Raw genomic sequence first — 21,371 nt, 5'->3', positions numbered from 1 at the left:
TGAAATTAATCTATTTAGCAAATGTCTTAAGTCATTAACAATATACACGGCTGTTTCTTTGTGTGGATTGTATCTTTCCCTCCTCATTTCATTTTTTACTTAACAGAGATCTTTGTTGTAACTTTTTCCAAATTACTTCCAATGTCTGCCTCTCTTCTGTAGACTTCTTCACTCTTCCTATACTTCATGTTCCCATCTTCCTTGCAAATATTTCTGTTGCTCTATTTCTTCTCCCACCACCACCTCCAAATTGCTTCTATACATTGTTCCTCCATATTTAGACTTATTTTATCCCTCTGACCACTACTTATATCCACACACTGTTACAAATACAGTAATATTACTTAACAAAAAAAACCCCAAACAAACACATACTACAAACAAACTACATAGCAGAAAATACGGCCAAGCAAGAACAAATCCTGCAACCCTTTCAGACCAGGAAAAGGTAACGTAATCCAGCTAACTTGTATAGCAAATATTGGAAACAAACAACCATGAATAGATAATGTTTAGTAAATAGTGTAGGGAAGCATGAAAGATATTTTTCTCCCCACATGAAAAATTTCACTTTCTCAAGAAAAAAATAATTATAATCTTTGTTGTACTGCATACTCGATAGCAGCCACAGTAAAATTTAAAGAATATACAAAAATATGTACTTTCTAACAGTGGTCTTTAAAAAACATGGAAAAGAAAGTGAACATTAATTGAAGAGAATGGAAAAATGAGACTAAAAATTGAGAGAAAAGTGAAAGAAAATGCAGAAACCTCATATACTTGTATCTTGGTTTTTCCTCGGATGTCATTAATTCCAAGCAACCAAGCAGACCAAAAAAGAAAAACAAGCACCACAGAACTAGCTAGTATTTAAAACAATATTTAATTGGTAATTTAATCTTGAACCTATAGTGTACTGGTTTACTTTTTATAATATAACTAACTCTCCTACAGAAACTCATTCTACACCACTAGCATTTTCAACAGACTCCAATCAAAGTTTGCCTAAGATTATAGACTCATAATCATTCTTCCATTTCTCCAAAAAAATATGTGAACCCGAATTTCACATTCAGAAATTTAAATTGATTTTTTTTTTTCTTGGAGACATAACCCAGTGCATAAACCTTCTCAGCCTAGTTTATTATCGCCAGACATTAAGGAGGGAATAATGAAACTAAGAAACGTTCTCTTAACTAAGGACTCCCCTCTTTCATATTTTGAGCCTACCAGACAACAGGCTGAATGTTCATGATTCAAAAAGCAAAATATTTGCTCTTCAGATATATTATTACAGTTGCAGGAACAAACTGTTGCTGGCAGAAATGATGTAGTTGCATCTTTAAAAAGGTATGAATCCACATTACCATGGAAAGCATCAGTTATTTTGTCTGCCTCCCTCCCACTCCCCAGGTCCTCATAGAATTTGAGTAAGTGGCTCCTTTGAGTCTTCCTTCCAGCTCATTACTACTTGTTTAACATTTAGCAAGACAAAGTATGTATTTGAAGAACACCCTTAGAAACTCTACCTATCTGAAAGAGACTATTAGCTCAGAGTTAAAAATTCACAAAAACACACTCTTACAAAATCTCAACGTGCAGCTGCAGCTCTTAAAGGCATCTAATTTTTGAGCACAGATTCATTATACACTCTGCGGAAACTGGTAAGCATGTGTCTATTTGTGAAGTGAAATCAAAGATCTTTGGGTCCTGTTTGGAATGGGATGTTTCCCTGCAATTTGGAGGATGAATGGAGACATGAAGATACAAAAGTGCAACCAGCTATTTCAAATGTTTGTTTCATATTGTTGAGATGAAATTTTAAACTCACATAAGCTACTTACTTTGCATACTTTGTAGAAAAATCTGACAGATTATCCTGAATCAGACTCACACACTAATTACTTATGCCCACAACTGACCCACTTAAGACTTTAAATCAATCAAAAGGCAAATATGCCACATCAATCACTAAGCAGCAAACTCACCTGAGTAGTCTACAAAGTAATCTACTGCAGCAGTACTGAAATACTATTTAGTTATACCTGCATGGAAAAAATCCTGTTTTGTTTCAAAGCATTTTTCCTTGGTACCACTTTGTATGCTCTTTTTTTCCTCTAAATGAACTGAACTTTTACTCTCATACCTGCTCATTTCATGTGCTTAGAAAGAAGAGAAAAAAACAAGAAGTATTGCTCAGGAGCCATGACTGGGTGGAAATAAAGGTCATAAAGAAGAATTTCTGAGATACAGGCAATTAAGTAAATTATCATCTGTCTTTGCCTTTACAGGTGTTTTTGCACTTTGCTTTCTCAATCTATGAATTACCCTCTATTAAAGACTGATTTCTCACAGCAGAGAATACAAGCAGTTTTCCTACAAGACTACACTACTCCAGTAGTCAAGTGAAAGAGCAGAAAAAAACCATACCTGATCAACACATGGGGAAACCTCCCACGAGGTTATTTTGACAGTCTTTACCAGATAGAAACACTCATTGGGAATTCATGTATGCCCATGGTAGCTACTCTTTCTGTCTAGACAGCGTAAGCACAGGCTAATCCTAGACAAGAACAATCTCAACTTACACTTAGCATAGACTGCAGTCGTATTTGTTTGAACACAAAAGGACAAAAGCAACGTTCAATGAGCTTTTGAAAACTCGGTGCTGAAGAACTATAAAAAACTCATATTAACTAAGACAATGAGAATTTCCAATGATTCTTCCATAGACAAACTTCCAAATACTAGAAAGAAAACTGTATTCTAGAAATTAAATTGCTTGAATGAAAACCAAAGAAATCTGTTTTTACCCTTTTGTTTAGCTGGGAAAAATCAAAGAGCATCCCTTGTATACTGCTGGAGCCCAGAATGCTCTAGGCAACAGTACCTACAAAGAAAGAAACACTGTGACCTGGTAGAGCAGGTCTTTTGATGTTTAAGAGGACTGTCATTCCAGAATTCATTTTTATCCTTTCCCATGGCATCTCTTTAGCTACAACAAATTTTTTTTTTCTTCTCTAGTAACATCAAACTGTATACCAGTAAAAACTACTTTTTTAAATACCTTTATATCAATTTCCAGAGAAAGCAAAATCACATGCTAAGTCAAACCAAGAAAATGAGGTATGAAAACACAGAAGGGGGAAAACTCCCTTATTGTCTTAGCTCTGAACACCTCAGAGTCTCTGCACGGCAGTAGGATGTTACAATCATCTGTCAACATTTCATGTGAATAGATCCACAAAAAGTTTTTTAATTAAACTTCATTTTTATCCAGTGTGAATTTGGATAGTATACTGCAGTATGGAGACAACAAAAGTAGCAACAAGCGTGTAACTTGTCAATGCTAGGACTCCATTTCCAAAAAGAATATGAATTAGGATAGAACTCCCAAGAGTTATGGACTGTCTGGTGTTGCAGACATCATCACTTAACTTCCAGTATTCAGTGAAAGTGATTTTTTTAATCCACTACGTAAAATGCATGCAGAAAGGACTATGAAACAGCAGCTGTACGTGCTATTATTGATTAAGTGTTCTCCAAATTTTTACTTTTGGGGAACACAACTCACAGTTCTGCAGTTTGAAATTTGATCAGGTTGCATTACTGAATCAGTATTGCATACCTGCCTCTAGACAGATTCATAAAATGTAGATAAGAGTGGGTTTTGTTTCACATCAAGAATTTAACCCAAACTACTTATAATTTATCCCTGAAAATCATTCTAGAGCAATGCAAAGCTGACACACATATACTTCAGTGCTGCTGCTAATGAAACAGAAATGCAACAATGCACCTTGTTTTGTCACTGTCTGCTGAAGCACTTCAGGAAAAATCTCAGGTCTACACCACAATATTAAAGGTGTCCATCTATGACTGCAACAAGAGACACACATTCAATTTCCACTACCAAAAGGAACCACAGTAACAAATAAACATTGTATTCTGTGTTTTCTTCATTACACTGTTTATCAGAAGCTCTTACTGTGCAGTAGTACACTTCTAATATACCACAAAAGAAAAAGAAAAATGAACACAAGCAAAATAACTGGAACTGATGGAAAACTGAAGTTTTTTCCCACCAAGAAATTAGTTTTAATGAAATCCTGACATCTTAAGCAAAACAAAAATTGTTAAATTATTTTATTACAACTTAAATGTGAAAATATTACTCTTTAAACTTCTTTTCCTCAAAATTTCTACTTCAACATTTACATGTTTATTGTCTCCCTTTCATCATCTTTTTCTCCTACCAAGTAGCTCAGGTTAATTTAGCACACTCTTAACTTTCTCCCTTCCTTTCCAACTTTCCTTTTTTCCTAGCAGGGATTGAACAATAAGTAGATACCACTAAAAATGTGCCAGTAACATTTCATAGCTTTCCTTGATTAGGTTTCTCAAATCTCTCTTTACTTTTTTTCAACTTTATTAATCCTCATGGTTCTCAACTTGAACACTCATACACATGTTTAACAAATAACATTCCCACTCTCATATAGTTCTCCCAAATAAAAACACAAAAGAAAAAAAATAAACAAAAGAAATTTGCTCTCTTTCAATCTCATGACTATTCATTAGATTCTTTAATTATTTTCAGATGTAGGATAAACCGAAGTTCTATGTAAATAATTCATGAATAGGTAACCATATGTTATAGAAGTCATCTGCTGTGTTTTGTAGTCTGTATGGTGTCCCTTTCAGTGAAAATGACATTAGCTTGTTAAAATATAAAACACAAGTTACTTTTAAATCCATACTGCTCCAAAAGTGAAATGCCAACAACACTAACTGATTCTACAGTATCTTTCCAAAGGATGCCTGTATTCACAGTTAACTATTCAACTTACAACTTGACTCCTAACAAGAAAAAAAAAAGGAAAAACTGCAACTTACATACACTGGACTAAAATGTACTTCACATCCTATTAGTAATTCCTGTTTTTCACACCTGGCCTTACACTATAAGAATCTTACACAAATAAAAAATGTAACTGCAAGGGGAACAGCAGTCATAGATTCCACTTGATTTTCATACTACCAGAAGTTGTTTTGTTCTTCCTTATCCCATCCCACGCTTTCCAGGACTCCCTGAAATTAACCAACTTAAAGATTTTTTTTCTGAGAAAAAGAAGCATGAACCTGCAAGCAGGCATCTGCAAATCCGTTCCCAAACTGATTTTTTGAGTGCCCATTTCTATCAACAATACACGTGAAATAAAACATGGTAACTTAAAGATGTATACAAGGAAAAACACCCCTAAAACACTGTCCATTCAAATGTGCTCACATACCATTCATGCACTGGAGAAAAAGGGCCAGTCTTTTTGCAGGAGGAAGAAATGAAAATGAAGATTCTGTAAAGCTCTTTTTTTAAGAGGATCAAGTAGTATGGTTCTACAGAGAAGCAGACCAGAAATATGAGCAGCTGAATCCATCTTGCAAATAGGGAATATGTACTTATTCCTCGACCACTAGTCAGTCTTGCTCTTGAATTCTCACCTGACCCATAGATTAAGGTAGGGTCAGACAGTATAATGTGTTATAAACACCATGCTCCCTATTGCCCTTTTTGACTTGTCTAATGTGATTCATTTGGTGTCTTCAGCAAAGTTGGCTATCTTAATCAAATGACTCGACAAAATTTCTTAGAACACGTGGTGGAAATAAACTGTGACTTTATCTAGTACCTAACAGTCTTGCAGCTCTAGCCCTTCACTTTCACTGGCAGCAAAGGAACCATCTTCAGCCATCAATCTGCTAAGCAGGTCACAGCACTGACAAAACTTGTTTGTGATGTGCACCATGTCATTCCACTCAAGCTGCTTCTTACAACTACACTGTAGAACATGCCTTCTCTCATCCACCCAAAACAAAACTCCACTATTCTTTTCACTTACAATATCCTACCATCTTTTGTATGCCTTCTGCTGGTTCCTTCTGCTGCACAGGTGTAGTGCAAGCAAGCATTGCCAACAGCTGCATATTTGCATTGACAAGGGAGCCAAATACTGTTTCTAGCACGTGCACAACAGGTTTGCCATCTCTGAAACAAGGGATACAGAAGCTCCTTGCCCTGCAATGGGGTAATACATAGGGGCAGTTTTTCACAAAAACACACCTCTAATTTGGAAATGACAGAGCACTGCCAAAAAAGAAAAGCTGTAGCTTCATAACAAAACAGCACTTCCGCCAGTATAGCACGTATTGCAGTAATGCATCTGCTAGATTTAAGATTAACTGTCCACTTTCCTCTAACGAGGGTATGACAGCTCTCAGGGTAACTACAGTGAACACTGACAAGATAATCTGACAATCTCGCCACAGTTCTAATACTGCCTTAACCATCAGCTGCTCTAAACAAATCCCCTTTCCTCTTTTGTCTAGTGATTCTCTGCCCCTGCAATACATTGATACTTTCCCTACTCCCTCTCTTTTTAGCAGCTATATTTTGAAACTGTGGAAAGCAGCAGCTCAGCCCTCTAGGTCAGGCAGCAGAAAACCCAAAGTATTTTTTTATCTCCTATTCTCTCTACTAATTCCAAACCAAAACTAACAAATGTGCTAAAATGAGCTTTTCTGTCGCCTTCATTGAGGAACACAACCTTGAAGAACAAGGTTGTTGGTTTTTTCCTACACTTTCCTTCTCCAAGAGACCTATACAAGGTCATCAGAGTGAGTTAGCCTCCGTCTCTGGAACCATGTGTAACTATGTGAGATCTGCAGAAAAAGATACCTACTAGCATCTACTCCTGACACAGCAATATTTCATTACACTCACATACATCAATGCTGCCAGATCAGAAGTAGTAAATAAAGAACAGCTGTTGCTATGATCAACTTTTTTGACAAGCTCCTTCCTAAGCGTGGTCAGCAGATTTGTATGGGCAGAACCTAATCTCAAAGGGCACTGCAAGCTTCTTTCTGCTACCTGGTTCTTAAGGAGCAAGTTTTCCTGAACTTGAGGAAATCTGCCTGTATTCAAGTAAGAAGCCATGATATATGGTTTCACATCAACAATGTCTTTAAAGGGGGAATAAAATCCAGCTTCCCCCTCTTAAAACTATACTGACTTCACAATTAAAAAATAAAAATAAAATTGTGTCACTACAGCAACCACGTAATACATTGAACACAGTTAGGAAGTTTCTCTCTTCTACAGTAAAAAGTTTCCAATGGCTTTAGAAACCGATTTTATCTCAAGCAAAAAGGCTATCCAATTGTAACTCTAATTGGCTGCATGGTAAATATTCTTACTTGGCTTGAGCAAGAAATTTCCAGAACTAGAACCCAGCTCCCCAGAGGCTGAATGAGATCATAGAGATGACCTGCCTCTTCTTTCCAGGCTTGAATATTGAGCTATGCTAACCTAAGAATCTAGCATTTCAAACCAGTGGAATGGGCAGAGGACAAGAAACACCACGTTTCTTTCCTACACTTTATCTGATAAAGTGCAGCTATCATTTCAGGCTCTTTGTGGAAAGACCACTGAGAACACAAAGCCTGAGTAATAAAGATCCAGAAGGTTTAGCCAACTTCAGGCATGCCTACACAGACAAGTCAATGAAAAGGTGAAGCATGCTTTTACAGCACACCTGTACAAACACCCAATATAGCTGCTTTTTTGCAGGTTACATAGGAAAACTCCTTCCTCAAAACTGAGTAAGCCACTTCACATAAACACATTTTCACCTTGTAGAGAAAGCATTCCTACTGGGACTTCATACAAAAGTACTAATGAGCTGTAAAGGTACACTGTAATTTACAGCTTATTAATTCCTTCAGACAAACAAGCCCACAGGTATTAGCCATAGTCATCATACCACCTACCTCAGGTAGCCTTCTATCAATAAACCAGAATCAGCAACTCAACTATTTGAATAATAAATATTTTCCTCCCCTCTTTCTTACTCGGACTAGCTCCTTAACAAGATTTCTTTCCCTTAATTTTATGAGAAAACTAGACGATGGCAAGCAGAAAGGCACAAAGACATCAGATAATTGACTGATGCAGTTCAAAGGGGCTACATAAAACAGACAGGTTTCACCACTGAAGGCTAATCCAAGGTACAACTTGAGTAAAATGATCTTTCTAAAGAAAAAAAAACATCTGTGCCCTCAGATGTTCTTCACTTGCAGTATCTATAAATCTCATTCACTGGAGAAACTTTTTTGCAAGGAGTTTATAAACGTTGCATAATCTCATCACTACTGACATATTCATTCAGGCTCCCTATTACTGAAATTATTCTCATGTCCCTCATTAACCAACAATAATCAAGGTCATATGCTACTGGAAATAAAGTGTTTCGATGGCAATAATGTCTGTATACATTTGTCTTAATGTAATAACAGCATTTTATTACAAAGAAAAATACAATCAGGTGAAGGTACAAAAGTTAAGAAAAATAATTTATTAGAGTTAATTAATGCTTGAAGGTAGAATTATGCTTCTTTCAATTGTACCCATTAAAGGGGCTTTAATATAGATTTGCACGGCAAGCTGAAGATTTTCAAATGCAGATAATGAAGCAAGCTAGTACTATTTTAACCCCTCTGGAGTATAATCAGTTGATAAGGTTTTGAAACATTACAAGGTCTAGGACAAAAAGATTAGCTTTAGTTCCTCCAAATCAAAATTGAAACCTAATTAATTAACAATGTTCTAGAAAAGGTTTACTGCTAGTTTTACACATCTTTAATTTCATTTTCTAAGGAAAACAGGTGAAGATACTTTAATTTATCTATTGCATGAATGGCAGAAGACTGAGTTCCCTGTTCCCATACTATCCTCTAACTAATTGTTTAAATTCAAAAATTTGAATGCATTCTCCCCAAAAACTCACCTCCTTTTAAATGGGGAAAAAAAAAAGGACCAGTAATCTATTTGAGACATACACAAATAAATTAAATATACCAGGTGGGAAAGATTTCCAAAGAAAAGGGAGAATGAAAAAAAGATATCTGCAGCAATCAGCCTTCAGAAGAATAATTAAAATTATAATGAGTTATTCACTTAAAGGTAACAGAAATTCTTTTGCTTGAAACACACTGAGAAATTATGTATATATGGCAAGGATACATAACTACTGAGACAAGAGTTTTGAGCCATGGTACAAAACAAAAATCACAGTAATAAAATCAGTATAGCAGTCTGCCACTAAATAAGATTTTTACCATACAGCATTTAGAATAAATATGTATATGCCAGATGAGGCACAGCTGTGACTCTCAAGACCAAAAGTTATGAATCAATCAATTACAAAGACAAGAATTAAAAACAAGAACAAAGGGGAAAATACAATGGAAAACTCCAATGCAATGTATTTTGTACTGAATTAATGTGCAAAAATATATGAAACAAAAAATGAAGTGCTTTAATATTGTATTTATGTGAACCTTTGAATGGTACACATCTACATGCTCCACATTTTAAATATGAAACAATGTTTGAACACAGTATGCAGTTATGTGATAAATTCACGGCAAGAAAAGTCTTATACATTTATCTAAAAATGAAGATTACACCACTGTCATTTAGGAAAGGTGCACAAGACTGAAGTCACACCAAAGCAGAGAAAAATTCAATACAGATATTCTGTTCCAACAACATTAGAAGAAAGTCTACAAAACTGATTTACACCGATTTTTACAATTAAAACCACATGTCCCAGTCCCACGAACATTTGAGCCCTTTTTCCCCTGTTTCGGTTATGCAGAAGTGATTAAAGACCATATTACTTCTCAGTCATAAGTTTCAAAATTATTTATTTTTGTTTATTTTCACTAATATACATTAAAATGGAAACCCTTCAAACAGTTGATATATCTTATTACAAATAAAGCTAACTTAGCTGCATCTCACCTAGGGTGTGGAAAATATGCTTCCTTTTTAAAGTAATTTTAAAAGGGCTCTTAAGCATGTCAGGACAAAGTCTAAGCAGAATACATGAGAAGAAAAATTATCTCATGTCCTCCTAGGGTTTTGTTGTTGTTTCTGGCGGCAATATCAGCTTACATACATGTCGAATTATGAGATACGTTATTTATTCGCCTTTTTTCCCTTAGCATGGATTCACACTATCAGGTGTTTGGTGGCCACTCAGAAATTCCTAGTAAATAAATAACCCAGTATTATTATTCCCAGTAAATAAATACAACTAATATTGTTGCAACTGGTATCTCTGTATGATGCATGAAAAGGAAGGGCAAAAACAACAGTGAAGACGACTGGATAATCTCACCTTCCCAGATGTAACAGATTGGTAGACTACAATACACAGCCTTGAAGCCTTGCTGTCTATAATTTACAGAAAAAAACGTTCATTATCATTATTGTCAAAACTCACAGTTTCATAGGCAACCTATCTTTTTCTCATTAGATGAACAAAAAAGAATCCAGAAAAACAAAATAAATAAGAATTCTTCTTACTACATTGTTCTCTATGCCAGCTCCAGCCTTTGATTACCAAACCACCAAAACCACTCCAAAAACTCAGAAAATGATCCTACTCTTGTTTCAACCCTGTGCATCCCAGCAAATGGATGAAGTAAGACGGTCAGAATGACATCACCTTTGCACACAGCTTTTATATGCAACACTGGCCATTGACATTATCTGGTGACCTTCACCAGATCCTTCTAGTCAATGATACTCTAAGGGAAGCTATTTGAAAGGGCTGCATTACAATAAGCATTAAAGTTGTAACTATCAACAAAAAAGGAGATTCTGTCCCCAGCAAGGCTCTTGCCCCTGTCTCCCACAGCCGCCCCAGGTGAGCGCAGGCCGGGTGGGCTGGGCGCGTGGGCAGGGAGGTGGGCTGAGACCTGGCTGATGGCAGAGCCCAGAGGGCTGTGACCAGCGGCGCAGCCCAGCTGGGGGCCCGCAGCCAGCGCTGTGCCCCGGGGCTCAGCACCGGGTCCCGTCCTGCTCAGCCCACCCCCCAGCGCCCTGGGTGAAGGGGCAGAGCGTGCCCGCAGCGAGTTTGCTGCTGGTACAGCGCTGGGAGGGCGGCTGATACCCCGGGGGCTGCGCTGCCGTTCGGCGGGGCCCGGGCAGGCTGGGCAGTGGGGCAGGGGGGGCGTCATGAAGCTCAGCAAAGGCAGGGGTAGGGTCCTGCGCCGGGGGGGAGCGACCCCACGCACCAGCACAGGCTGGGGCTGACCTGCTGGCAGGCAGCTCTGCGGGGAAGGGCCTGGGAGGCCTGGAGGACACCGAGTGGCCCGTGGGCCAGCAGTGTGCCCTGGTGGGCAAGAAGGCCGCTGCCAGCGTGGGCTGCATCAGGAGGAGCGTGGCCAGCGGGTGGAGGGTGCTGGGCTCCCAAGTTCAAGAGAGACAGGGAGCTACTGGAGAGGGTCCAGTGGAGGGCTACGAAGATGATTAGAGGACCCGATCATTTTCCTTATGAGGAAGGGCTGAGAGCTGGACCTGTTTAGTCTGGAGAAGAGAAGACTGAGAGGATCTCATCGTTGTGCACAAATACCTCAAGGGCAGGTGTCAAGAGGATGGGGACACGCTCTTTTCAGTGGTACCTAGGGGCAAGTGGTACAAGGGACAATGGGCACAAACTGAAACAGGAATTTCCTTCTGAATACGAGGAAGAACATTTTTACTTTGAGGGAGACGGAGCACTGCAACAGGCTGCCCAGAGAGGCTGTGGAGTCTCCATCTGTGGAGACATTCAAAAAGCGCCTGGACATGATTCTGCGCAACCTGCTCTAGGTAAACCTGCTTTAGCCGGGGGTTGGACTAGATCATCTCCACAAGTCCCTTTCAACCCCAACCATTCTGATTGTGAAGCCTATGCAACCTTGTATGCTGGGGCTGATGCATCAGTATATGCCAGGGGATGCCCAGCTGGAAAGCAGCTTTGCAGGAAAGGGCCACGGGTCCCAGCAGACAACAGGCTGACCATGTGCCAACAAAGTACCACTGTATCAAAGATAGCAAATAGTATGCTGGGCTGCATTAGGCAAAGTATTGCCAGCAGATTGAAGGAGGTGATTCTTCCTCTCTACTCAGCACTAATGAGGCCACATCTGGAATCCTGTGTCCAGTTCTGGGCTCCATAGTACAAGACAGAGATGGAGCTACTGGAAAGAGTCCAGCAAAGTATCAAAAAGATGATTTAGATACTGGAGCATCTCTCCTATAAGGAAAGGCTGAAAGAGCTGGGAGTCTTCAGCCTGGAGAAGAGAAGGCTCTGGGGACATCTCATCGATGCATATAAATACCTGAAGGGAGGATGCAAACAGAGCTAGGTTCCTTCCAGTGGTGCCCACCAACAGGACCAGAGGCAATGGACACATACTGAAACACAGGAGGTTCTCTCTGAACATCAAGAAACAGTTTTTCACTGTGAATGTGACCAAGCACTGTCACAGGTTGCCTGCAGAGGTTGTTAAGTCTCCATCCCTGGAGATAATCAAAAGCCATCTGGACATGGTCCTGGCCAACTGGCTCTAGGTGACCCTGCCTGAGCAAGGGTGGTAGACCAGATGACCTCCAACCTCAACCATTCTGTGAAGTCAGCCTTTTAGCTCCAGCAACTGCAGGATTCAGACATCTGAAAGCACACACTCAACCTTTGTCCATGTTTTTGCTATAAGCTTTATTATCTGCAAAGTAATTCCAATTCTTTTTCTCCCCTTCCATATCACACTTGGTCTAATTATGACATTTTTTCTTATTAACATCCTTAATAATATGGAAAAGCATATTCTGTTGTCCTCATACTCTTAAAAAGATGGTAATTTGAGGTTGACAGAGAAAAAGGTGAAATGTCTTTTTTCTCTTGTGTTTCTTTAGTATTTGTTAGTGTCAGAATTCACAAGTATCGTATTTCTAATACTATGAAGGGCTCAAAAGCTTTGATTACTTTTCAAATAATTATTTTGATTTAGAAAATGCACTCATATTTTCCCATTTTTATCAATGGCTTCATTCAATACATAGTTTCCATTTGATTTTTACTAATACACAGCTCTCAACATTGAGTGAACAGTTCAATAGAGAATACACATGACCTAAGACTTCCATATGACATTTTGGATTTGTCAGTATTGTTTTATAGTTTATGTTAACAGTTATCTTAATAAATACTGTTATAGGCTAGTAACACTAAAGTAAAAACCTGTACTGCCTTTACAATACTACATTTTTAGTCCTCATTACTCTAGAACTGTTTTATTTTCATACTTTTGAGGATGGCAAAACTTTCCAAACCATGGGCACATTACAAACCTAAACATAGAACTCTTCTAAATCCAAATCCAAGTTTAGGTTAGTCCATCAGGCAAAGTAAGACAATGAGTTGATAAAAACTCTTCTGAAGAAGTTTCATATAAAATGACAGGAACTTTTTAGGTGACGTGTCAACTTTTTCAACAACTCAGAAGAGTTTAATACTTTATCGGAAGGTTATAATCTCTGAATCACCTGCAACTTTCACCTTAAGGCACAACAGCAAACTATTTTCACATCTTAAGGAATAAAAATGTGATGTCACTGATAGGTTTTCTTAACTGCTCTATTGAAACATAATACGAACCTGTTCTAGGGTTTCTATTTTGCTGTCTTTGGCTTGCAAAATCTCTAAAACCCTTCTGTCCTTGACTTCAGCTTTCTGCTTTTCTCTGGAAACAAACAAAAAAATAGACACTTTATTAGTCATAATTTGCTGTTAATCATTTGAATTTTTCATGTCCTGATAATGAATGTCATTTAAAAGCATAGAAAATTAAATTATCTGAAACTGACAGGCCATGCAGAATTAATCAGAGACCATATGGCAAGTGACAGCAAATTACATCTGTAAACAGCTAACACAACTTCGTTCAAAAAGAAGCAGAAGTAAGAGGTCTTAAAATACATTTTTAAGCAGCTGAGATTATCTGTCTCAAATGCAGAAACTACTTGTCCATAGACTGAGCAAAATGCTTTTTTCCTTTCTTGGCAATATAGAACGACTAAGCTGCTTGGGCTTGTGAAGTCCTTCTCTCACCTACATGGCATTTCTATGTCTGAAACAACACTTTTGAACATCATGGATAAGTATTTTACTGTCTTTCACAAGGGCAAAACCTGTAACTTTTACTGGGGGGGGGGGGGGGGGCGGGGGGGGGGGGAAGACATCTCAGAAGCTTGGATAAGAGGGACGAGCTGAGCCTATGTGTCCATAACTGCAGGGCTATAACCATCTCCACAACACTTCACAGAAAGCCAGCTAATGAGTCATTAATGCTTCGTTTAATAAACCACTTCTCCTTGCTATCCTGTTTCTTGACTGTGTTAAAATGTTGATGCTCTTACTGGCTTCTGTTCCTAAGCAGAAAGAAAACAAATGCTGTGCTAGTAAGGATACACAGAGACTCCTTGGCACAAGACAACATTCCTATCAGTACCTGTGACAAAAGGTCTGAGAAACATATATTCCCTAAAAATGGCCAAATACTTCAGCCATCCCCAGCACCACTGGTGACAGAGAAGTAGAAACTCATTCAAATTACCCCTGCTCTCACAACACAATTAAAAACTTTCATCATGGCTAGATACAAGCCACCCTTGGAAGCCAGAGAGTCCTACTTGTGCAACTTCTGCTCTAGCAAAATGGGAACATTTCAGAGGTGGAAGGCAGAATGTTACCCATGAGTCTGTAAATCTGACCAAAAGCAGATGACAATATCCAGCTGTGCACAAAAGGCTTCATCTGCTGCAGTATTTTGGAACAGTGACCAATAAGGACAGTAGATATATGGGCAATTATATTTCTCCACTATTATGTATTACTGCATATTCTACTGTTACCAATGATTTTAAAGGCTAAACCACACTGTCTCCACAGGCCATCCAATAAAATGGTTTTTAAAATAAAGTTCTACGACTACTAAAGTATCCAGTCTGACTGTGAGTAAATAAAGAATTAAGTAAAAATTGTATGGAATTTAAGCAAGGTTTCTGGAAATCAAGGTCTCAAGGCATCATAACTGTAAGTAGCATGCTCCTACTGCAAATGCAGCAGCACTGGTGCGTTATAGCACTGGAAGAAAGGTTAAAAAAAAAAAAAAACCTGGCTGAAAATGCATTTATTTAAATTAGTTAGCTAGGAGAAACAAAAATATATGGGATCTTAAGCAGTTGTATGGCATTAGAAAAATCTGCTTCCATGAAAAAGTAATTCAGGAGCTGTAATGATCACAGAAGAGTGAAACCATAAATTGCAGAGGAATTATAGAGGACTGTAAGAAAAAATTATTTGTAAAAAGGCTATGATGATTGTTAAAAACATAAGGTATGAAATGTTAAAGAGATGAAAAAAAAAAAAGAAGGGGGAATTGTAGAGGAATGAAGCTGGGTTACTTAGCATTGAAAACATACAGCTGTGGGCTGGCTTCAGGGGCGGTGGGTTGGCCAATGTAGATAAGGTGCAGCTGTGGCTGGTTCTGGGAAGACGCTGGGCAGCCAATGAAGAGGGAGCAGCCGAGGAAGAAAGAGAGGGAAGAAGCAGAGAGGAGAGGGAGAGTGCACCCTGGGTGAGGAGGGACTAGGAGAAGGCAGCAGAGGGACTGGCATGAAGAGTGTGCTGGTATGAGATGGTAAAAGACTTTGTTGCAGCTTGATAGTCTGGAGAATGCTGTGACAATGAATGTTCAACAAGCATTCCAAAAGACATTTCATGTATGAAAGGTATTTAACATTTTAACTAAGACAGAAATTTAACAGAAAATGCACATCAGACCCTGACCTCATATGATCACCCGCATCAGAAGCATCAAGGAATTGTCATGATAGGTTACTAGGAAGACATGAGCAGTGAAATACACAGTACAGCCAGTTTTTCATAGTTGCTCTTTGAACATCTACTAAAAGTGAACTAAATAGACTGCAATTACAGAAATCCATGCAAAGATATGAAGTTATCTGATGTATTCCAAAGGTTACACCGTGATGTCCTTTGAAAAAAAATGTAAGGATAAAAAATTGAGTACAAGAGCGAAAACAACAAACAGGTTTCATAACACATGACAGTTAATTAAACTGACTCACCCTGCTTATAATGCATAACTAGTTCACAGAAATCACATTCTCAGTCAGGTTTTTTAAAAAATGGTAAAAGACTTTCTGATAAGCTTATGAAATGTACTGAAAGATATTAAAGAACTTTAAAAGTTAGGAGGTAGTAAGGAGAAATGTGTGTAAACAGATTATTGTGTAATATTTATCACTAAAGTTTGTGCATGTTCCTGAAACAGGTATACGGTTCATGATAGGTACTGTACATTATTCCACAACTTAAAGGAACCAAAAGCTGCTCTGGTATAAAAATATCAAGGCTTCTTCATACTTAATTACTTTGCTGTGGGGTCCTTAAAGGCTATCACCAATTACCCTTTTTCAAAGATAATAGCTGAAGTACACAAACCTCAAATAGTTTGGGAAGAATGTATCTCCCATAAGCACATTACACCGTAATTTATCTGAAAGTGAGGGACCTGTATTAATCTGTGTTTACACTGTAAGTATTATAGCACTCCAAGTTTCCTCAGGTCTTAATTACAGCTAGACAACTTACAAACTTAAGATTACACATGTGCATAACTGCTTGATCCAAAATTTTAAGAGCTTCAGAAGACGAAAAGCAAAGCAGATCTTTACTACTAAATACTACAAAACAGTAATGTGCAGACACAGAAAGAATCATACAATAAAACAAACACACACAAAAGCCCCATGAACCACTAAATAGCATTGCCTCTGGCCCTCAAAAGTATTCTGAACTGCTGGCCGACATGTACTATCAGTTCTTTGTTCCCACAGTGATGTACTTACCTCTCCACTTTAATTCAGCTGTTTTTATTGTATATTTCCACTTAAAATAAGCCATTGTTCTAACCACTAATTCTTTATCTGCCATTCACAATACACCATTGTCTTCCCAGTTCCTCTAACCGCTATCTCCTCTCACAAAGTCAGCCTTTTCTAAAACAAGGCCAAATTAAACACAAATACTGGAAAATTAACTAGCCTCTTAACTCATCTATGCAATCACAACTTAGAAATTTATTAAACTTGTTTTCTAATGCATTAATTGATCTGAAAACCTGATGGGTAAGGTAGATTTCCCAGAGCAAGCCTCAAAAGAACTCTATAGTTGTGGGGTTTGGTGGTTTTGGGGGTTTTTGTTTTTTCATTATTGGTAGTATTGTAAAGAAAGAATGGGAAGAAAGTGAATAAAGCAGCTAAGAACCACACATAAAAACAAACTGCTCTAGAGAACTAAGTAGTATGCACAGCTAATTCTGGTGTTACTGGTAGTCAAAAATTTATGAAGCCCCGTGACTTTACGCCAAGTCTGTATAAAAGGGGTTTCAAGAATAAAGCCTGGGATTTGAAGAGAAAAAATGGACTTTGCTGAATCAAAAAAATGTGCCTGTTTTACAGGCACACACTAGCCAATGGTTCAAAATGCATTTCTAGCTAAACACAGTATTTTCCCTGTTTATCCAATGCTCAGTCAAACAGTCCCTTGAACAAAGCTGCTAAAGGGCCAAGTTTATAAAACCAGATCTATCGCCACTGCAATGAGGGGGAAAACTTAAAAGTAAATTCAAGGGGTCTTGGCTTTCTGAGGTTTTCTTTCAGACTCTCTAGATAGCACAGGCTGTAGTAATGTCCCCAAAAATAGTTTGACCAGTTACCACCTATAGCTAAAAAAACCAATCCTAATTATCAGAAATTAAGCACACAATGGATTGTTGTCAGAAGCCTAAAGCATAAATTGAAACCTCATATGGAACTTTTATCAGCAGCTTCTACTGGTGGCATAGGACAGCTTCCAATGCTTGTTACAGGACAGTTCCCCACAGACACTCATGGTAGTACGACTGGAACTTACACGTCATATTTGGATCTGCTGTTGAACCTTGAAATGAGACTTGATAAGACTTGCAGCGATCACCTCCTCTTTTTTAGAAGGCTAACAAATATTAAGAAAAAATCTTTGACCAATTTTATTAACTGAGCTGATACATATTTACAATATTTTTTAAAAAGTCCACTGGAATATGGGGGGTGAGGGGGGTGGGGGGGTGGAATTCAAGCACTGTCAAGAAGCTGATGATGATCAATGACCGAGACAAACTCCTGTTTAGCTAATTAGAAACACTGATGAGCAATAATGATGTGAGCTAAGAATATCTGCAGACTTCTTTAGGATGAAAAATGGAGTGAAGAGAGGCTGTCAATTTGTACAAGTTTTAAGCTCCAATCAGTTTTCCCCTGAGTACTACCTATTTTAAATGTTTAACACAGATGTATTTAGCTGCAAAGATTATTGAGATTCAGCTTCCCAAAAAAATGAAGAAACTGACAGAATATTCTTAAGCTTAACATTTTTTCCTGTGTTATGATCTTTTTTCCTGTGTCATGATTTTCTTTCCTGTGTCATGCTATGCTCTACAAAACAGGACTTGATAATATTTCTGAGGTTTGGCACATTTTTAATGGCTTGTCAAAAATGAAACATTAGACTATGAGGAAACGCTTAACTATGGATGAGGTACAAAACCAGAATATGCACTAGAAAAACCTTAAGGCTGTAAAAAAATAAAAGCTTGCTGAAGTTTACAAAACACCATGTTTCCTAAAATCTTCAGCAAAAACCATCCGGGAAAAGAGGCATCTTGTATCCTACCACAGGTCTCAATCAGTCAAGCAATTAACCATTTGTCAAGAAAAAGTAATTCAGAGTTGTATATGTCATTTTTACATCAACTAAATGAAAATAATTTTAACTAATAAATTTAATTTACTGTTTACATGTTTCATGGAATATGTCATTCCAGTTTTACAAACAGCAGGATTCAAAAAAACAAACAAAAAAATGGAGCTACAAATTTGGCCTTAGCTAATAAAGTTAAGGTTATGGTGCAAATTTTGAGCTGTACGGTAAAAGAACAAAGGCTATATTTTAACAGTAAACCTATATTACTAAAAATGAAATGCTTCTAGGAATAGTTACTTTTGAAAGGTATTCCTTTGAAAAAAAAGGCTGCAGAACAAGAAAGGCTACAAAATACCAGCTTGTGTGACACAGCATTTATTTTGATAATTATCTCTCCCAGTCTTCCAACCTCCAACTATTTTACAGACTTACACAAGTGCATACATTCTGTTGGTATTAAATAGATAATTAATCGCCCTTGTGCAATGTGAAATTGTAGAGCACAGACTGTCAACGTTACTGTAAATATGGCACCAATATTGTAATTTAGTGTGTACAGCCAGATTCCTGTGGCTGCAGTCAGTGGTTAGCAGAAACAGAGCCTGTGCCTTAATCTTCGACTAGAAACCTTACTGTGTTTCCATGTACCTATTAAGAAGATAAAAAAATATAGCAAAATAAACTATGAAATGGAAACTATTTTCACTTCAGAGTCTATAAGTTCCTTATACTTCACAATGAATTGTAATTGACACACTTTTTTTTTTTCTTTTAATACATACATACAGTACTTTTACAAGATTTAGACAGCATGGAGTAAAAAAGGAATTTAAATCCATACCACACATTCTTCACTTTTCTAAGGCACGTTTTCTTTATATAGAAAAAATGCACATGACTATTTTCGTTTCTTTACACAAGAATTCAAGACCTAATTAAAGAAAAACTGTAAAATGAAGTTATTTCCTTGGTAAATTATTTATAGAAACAGTTCTATGTTACATTATATGTATCAAAATGGAAAAGCATCATCACAGAAAAGTAATTTTTCTTGCATCTCTGACTTGATTGATTTAATTCATTAAATGATTTATTAAGGCCTCTTATTTTAAGCAATGTACGTAAAACACTAAACATATTTTTACACTACAGTAGTAAAGAAAATAGTGACATTTTTTCATAATAATTTTGCAAACATTTTTCATCCAAAATACACAAGTCTCTTAACAGTGTTCAAAATATCAGCACTTCAGAACAGACTGCTTTAACATCTGCACATCACCAGGGTTTCCCCCAAGGATTTTTAAATGATGCCTGCCTGTGCTGAATAAAGTGCTAACTTGCACCTTGCATTTCAAACTGTGTCCTGAGCAGCCATCCAGTTGGTACAACACCAGCTGAATTCCCAGAGGCCACTGTTCAATCAGGCTTGACTGCAATTATCATGTCAATATTTTGTGCTCCGATATGCAGATATGCACACATGCAACCTGCATAATACCTTCTTCTCCATGGAATGTTGACTTATGTTCAATGTTCTGAGAATTTTTAATGAAACAGGATATTAAACTTTCATCAACTGTAGAAAAACCACAATTATTTGACCTTAGATAGAAAGGTTGTACTCTTATGCTCTATTATTCTGTCCACTTTATTGAGTGGTAATAACTAGGGAGTCCACTTTATTTTAAAGTCAGAGTGACAAAATGGTAATGGCCTTTAAAAATGTCTTGGATCTTGTTTACTTCCTTGCTCCTGTCATTCTGTTTCCTGTTAATTTGCACAACAGTAAAATGGTAAGTGGTTTAAGAAAGCTTCTGAAAGCTATTTATCATCCCTTCAAAACATGCAAGATACAGCTTTTTTAATTAAATCTCAATTAACATCAGCAATCTATATTGCTCATTCATACAGCACATTCACTTATCCTTTTACACAAAAACTACTTGTCATTTTTAGTACATCTGTGTATCATCAGTCAGCACGGAATCTATGTCAACCTCTTTAATGTTTCTTCCACAATTTGCTATTCACAGGATGCAGCAAACCACAGCCTAGGTTCCTGTGATTACCCTTCCAAAAATTCTTTGGTTATTTCTGACTGCCTGCTTTTCAGCCATGTTTTTATCCATTTGTACAGCTTTAGACACAGGTAACTCCCCAGGAAGAACAACAAAACTCTTTAATCACTGACTCTAACATTAAGGTTGCCACTGTTTCTAAGAGTGGCCAGCAATGACAAATCCATTCTTGCTCTTTGTTAAGACTTCCAGGACACATCACATTTAGCATTTAGGTGTAGAAAAACATTTATGTAAGGCAAGCTTGCCAAATGTGACTATCTGCAAGTCAAATATAGTCCCCATTTAAATTTACCATGTCTCGTACCACTGCCAGTTTGATCCTTAATGAATCCTACCACATGTCCCTTCCAGAAGAAATGAAAGGAGTCAGCTAGAAGCCCTACAGAAAAACCAGAGTCAGTTGACCTCTCAAGATTTCATGTCTTATAAGAGAAAAATCTTCAAGTTTACAAAAATATTTCAAAATCTTTGATACTCTCATCTGAATCCCAAATTTATTTGAGTTTACACATGCACTTACCTGTAAAAGGTACTTTCTAGCACTTTTTTTTCCCAACTCATCATC

At 37.5% G+C, this 21,371-nt stretch overlaps 1 protein-coding gene across 3 annotated transcripts in view; it reads right to left on the bottom strand.

The window, feature by feature from the left end:
* The window catches only part of CNTLN (centlein), a 198,014-nt gene that overhangs the window by 152,822 nt on the left and 23,821 nt on the right, over positions 1-21,371 (bottom strand). For all 3 annotated transcript variants that reach the window (XM_055699169.1, XM_055699168.1, XM_055699170.1), the window contains one exon: positions 13,551-13,635. In XM_055699169.1, the coding sequence (XP_055555144.1) occupies positions 13,551-13,635 (85 nt within the window). The remainder of the gene's footprint in view (positions 1-13,550; positions 13,636-21,371) is intronic.

Source organism: Falco cherrug, chromosome Z, assembly GCF_023634085.1.
Source record: "Falco cherrug isolate bFalChe1 chromosome Z, bFalChe1.pri, whole genome shotgun sequence".
NCBI lineage: Eukaryota > Metazoa > Chordata > Aves > Falconiformes > Falconidae > Falco > Falco cherrug.
This window is presented reverse-complemented; position numbering and strand designations above follow the sequence as displayed.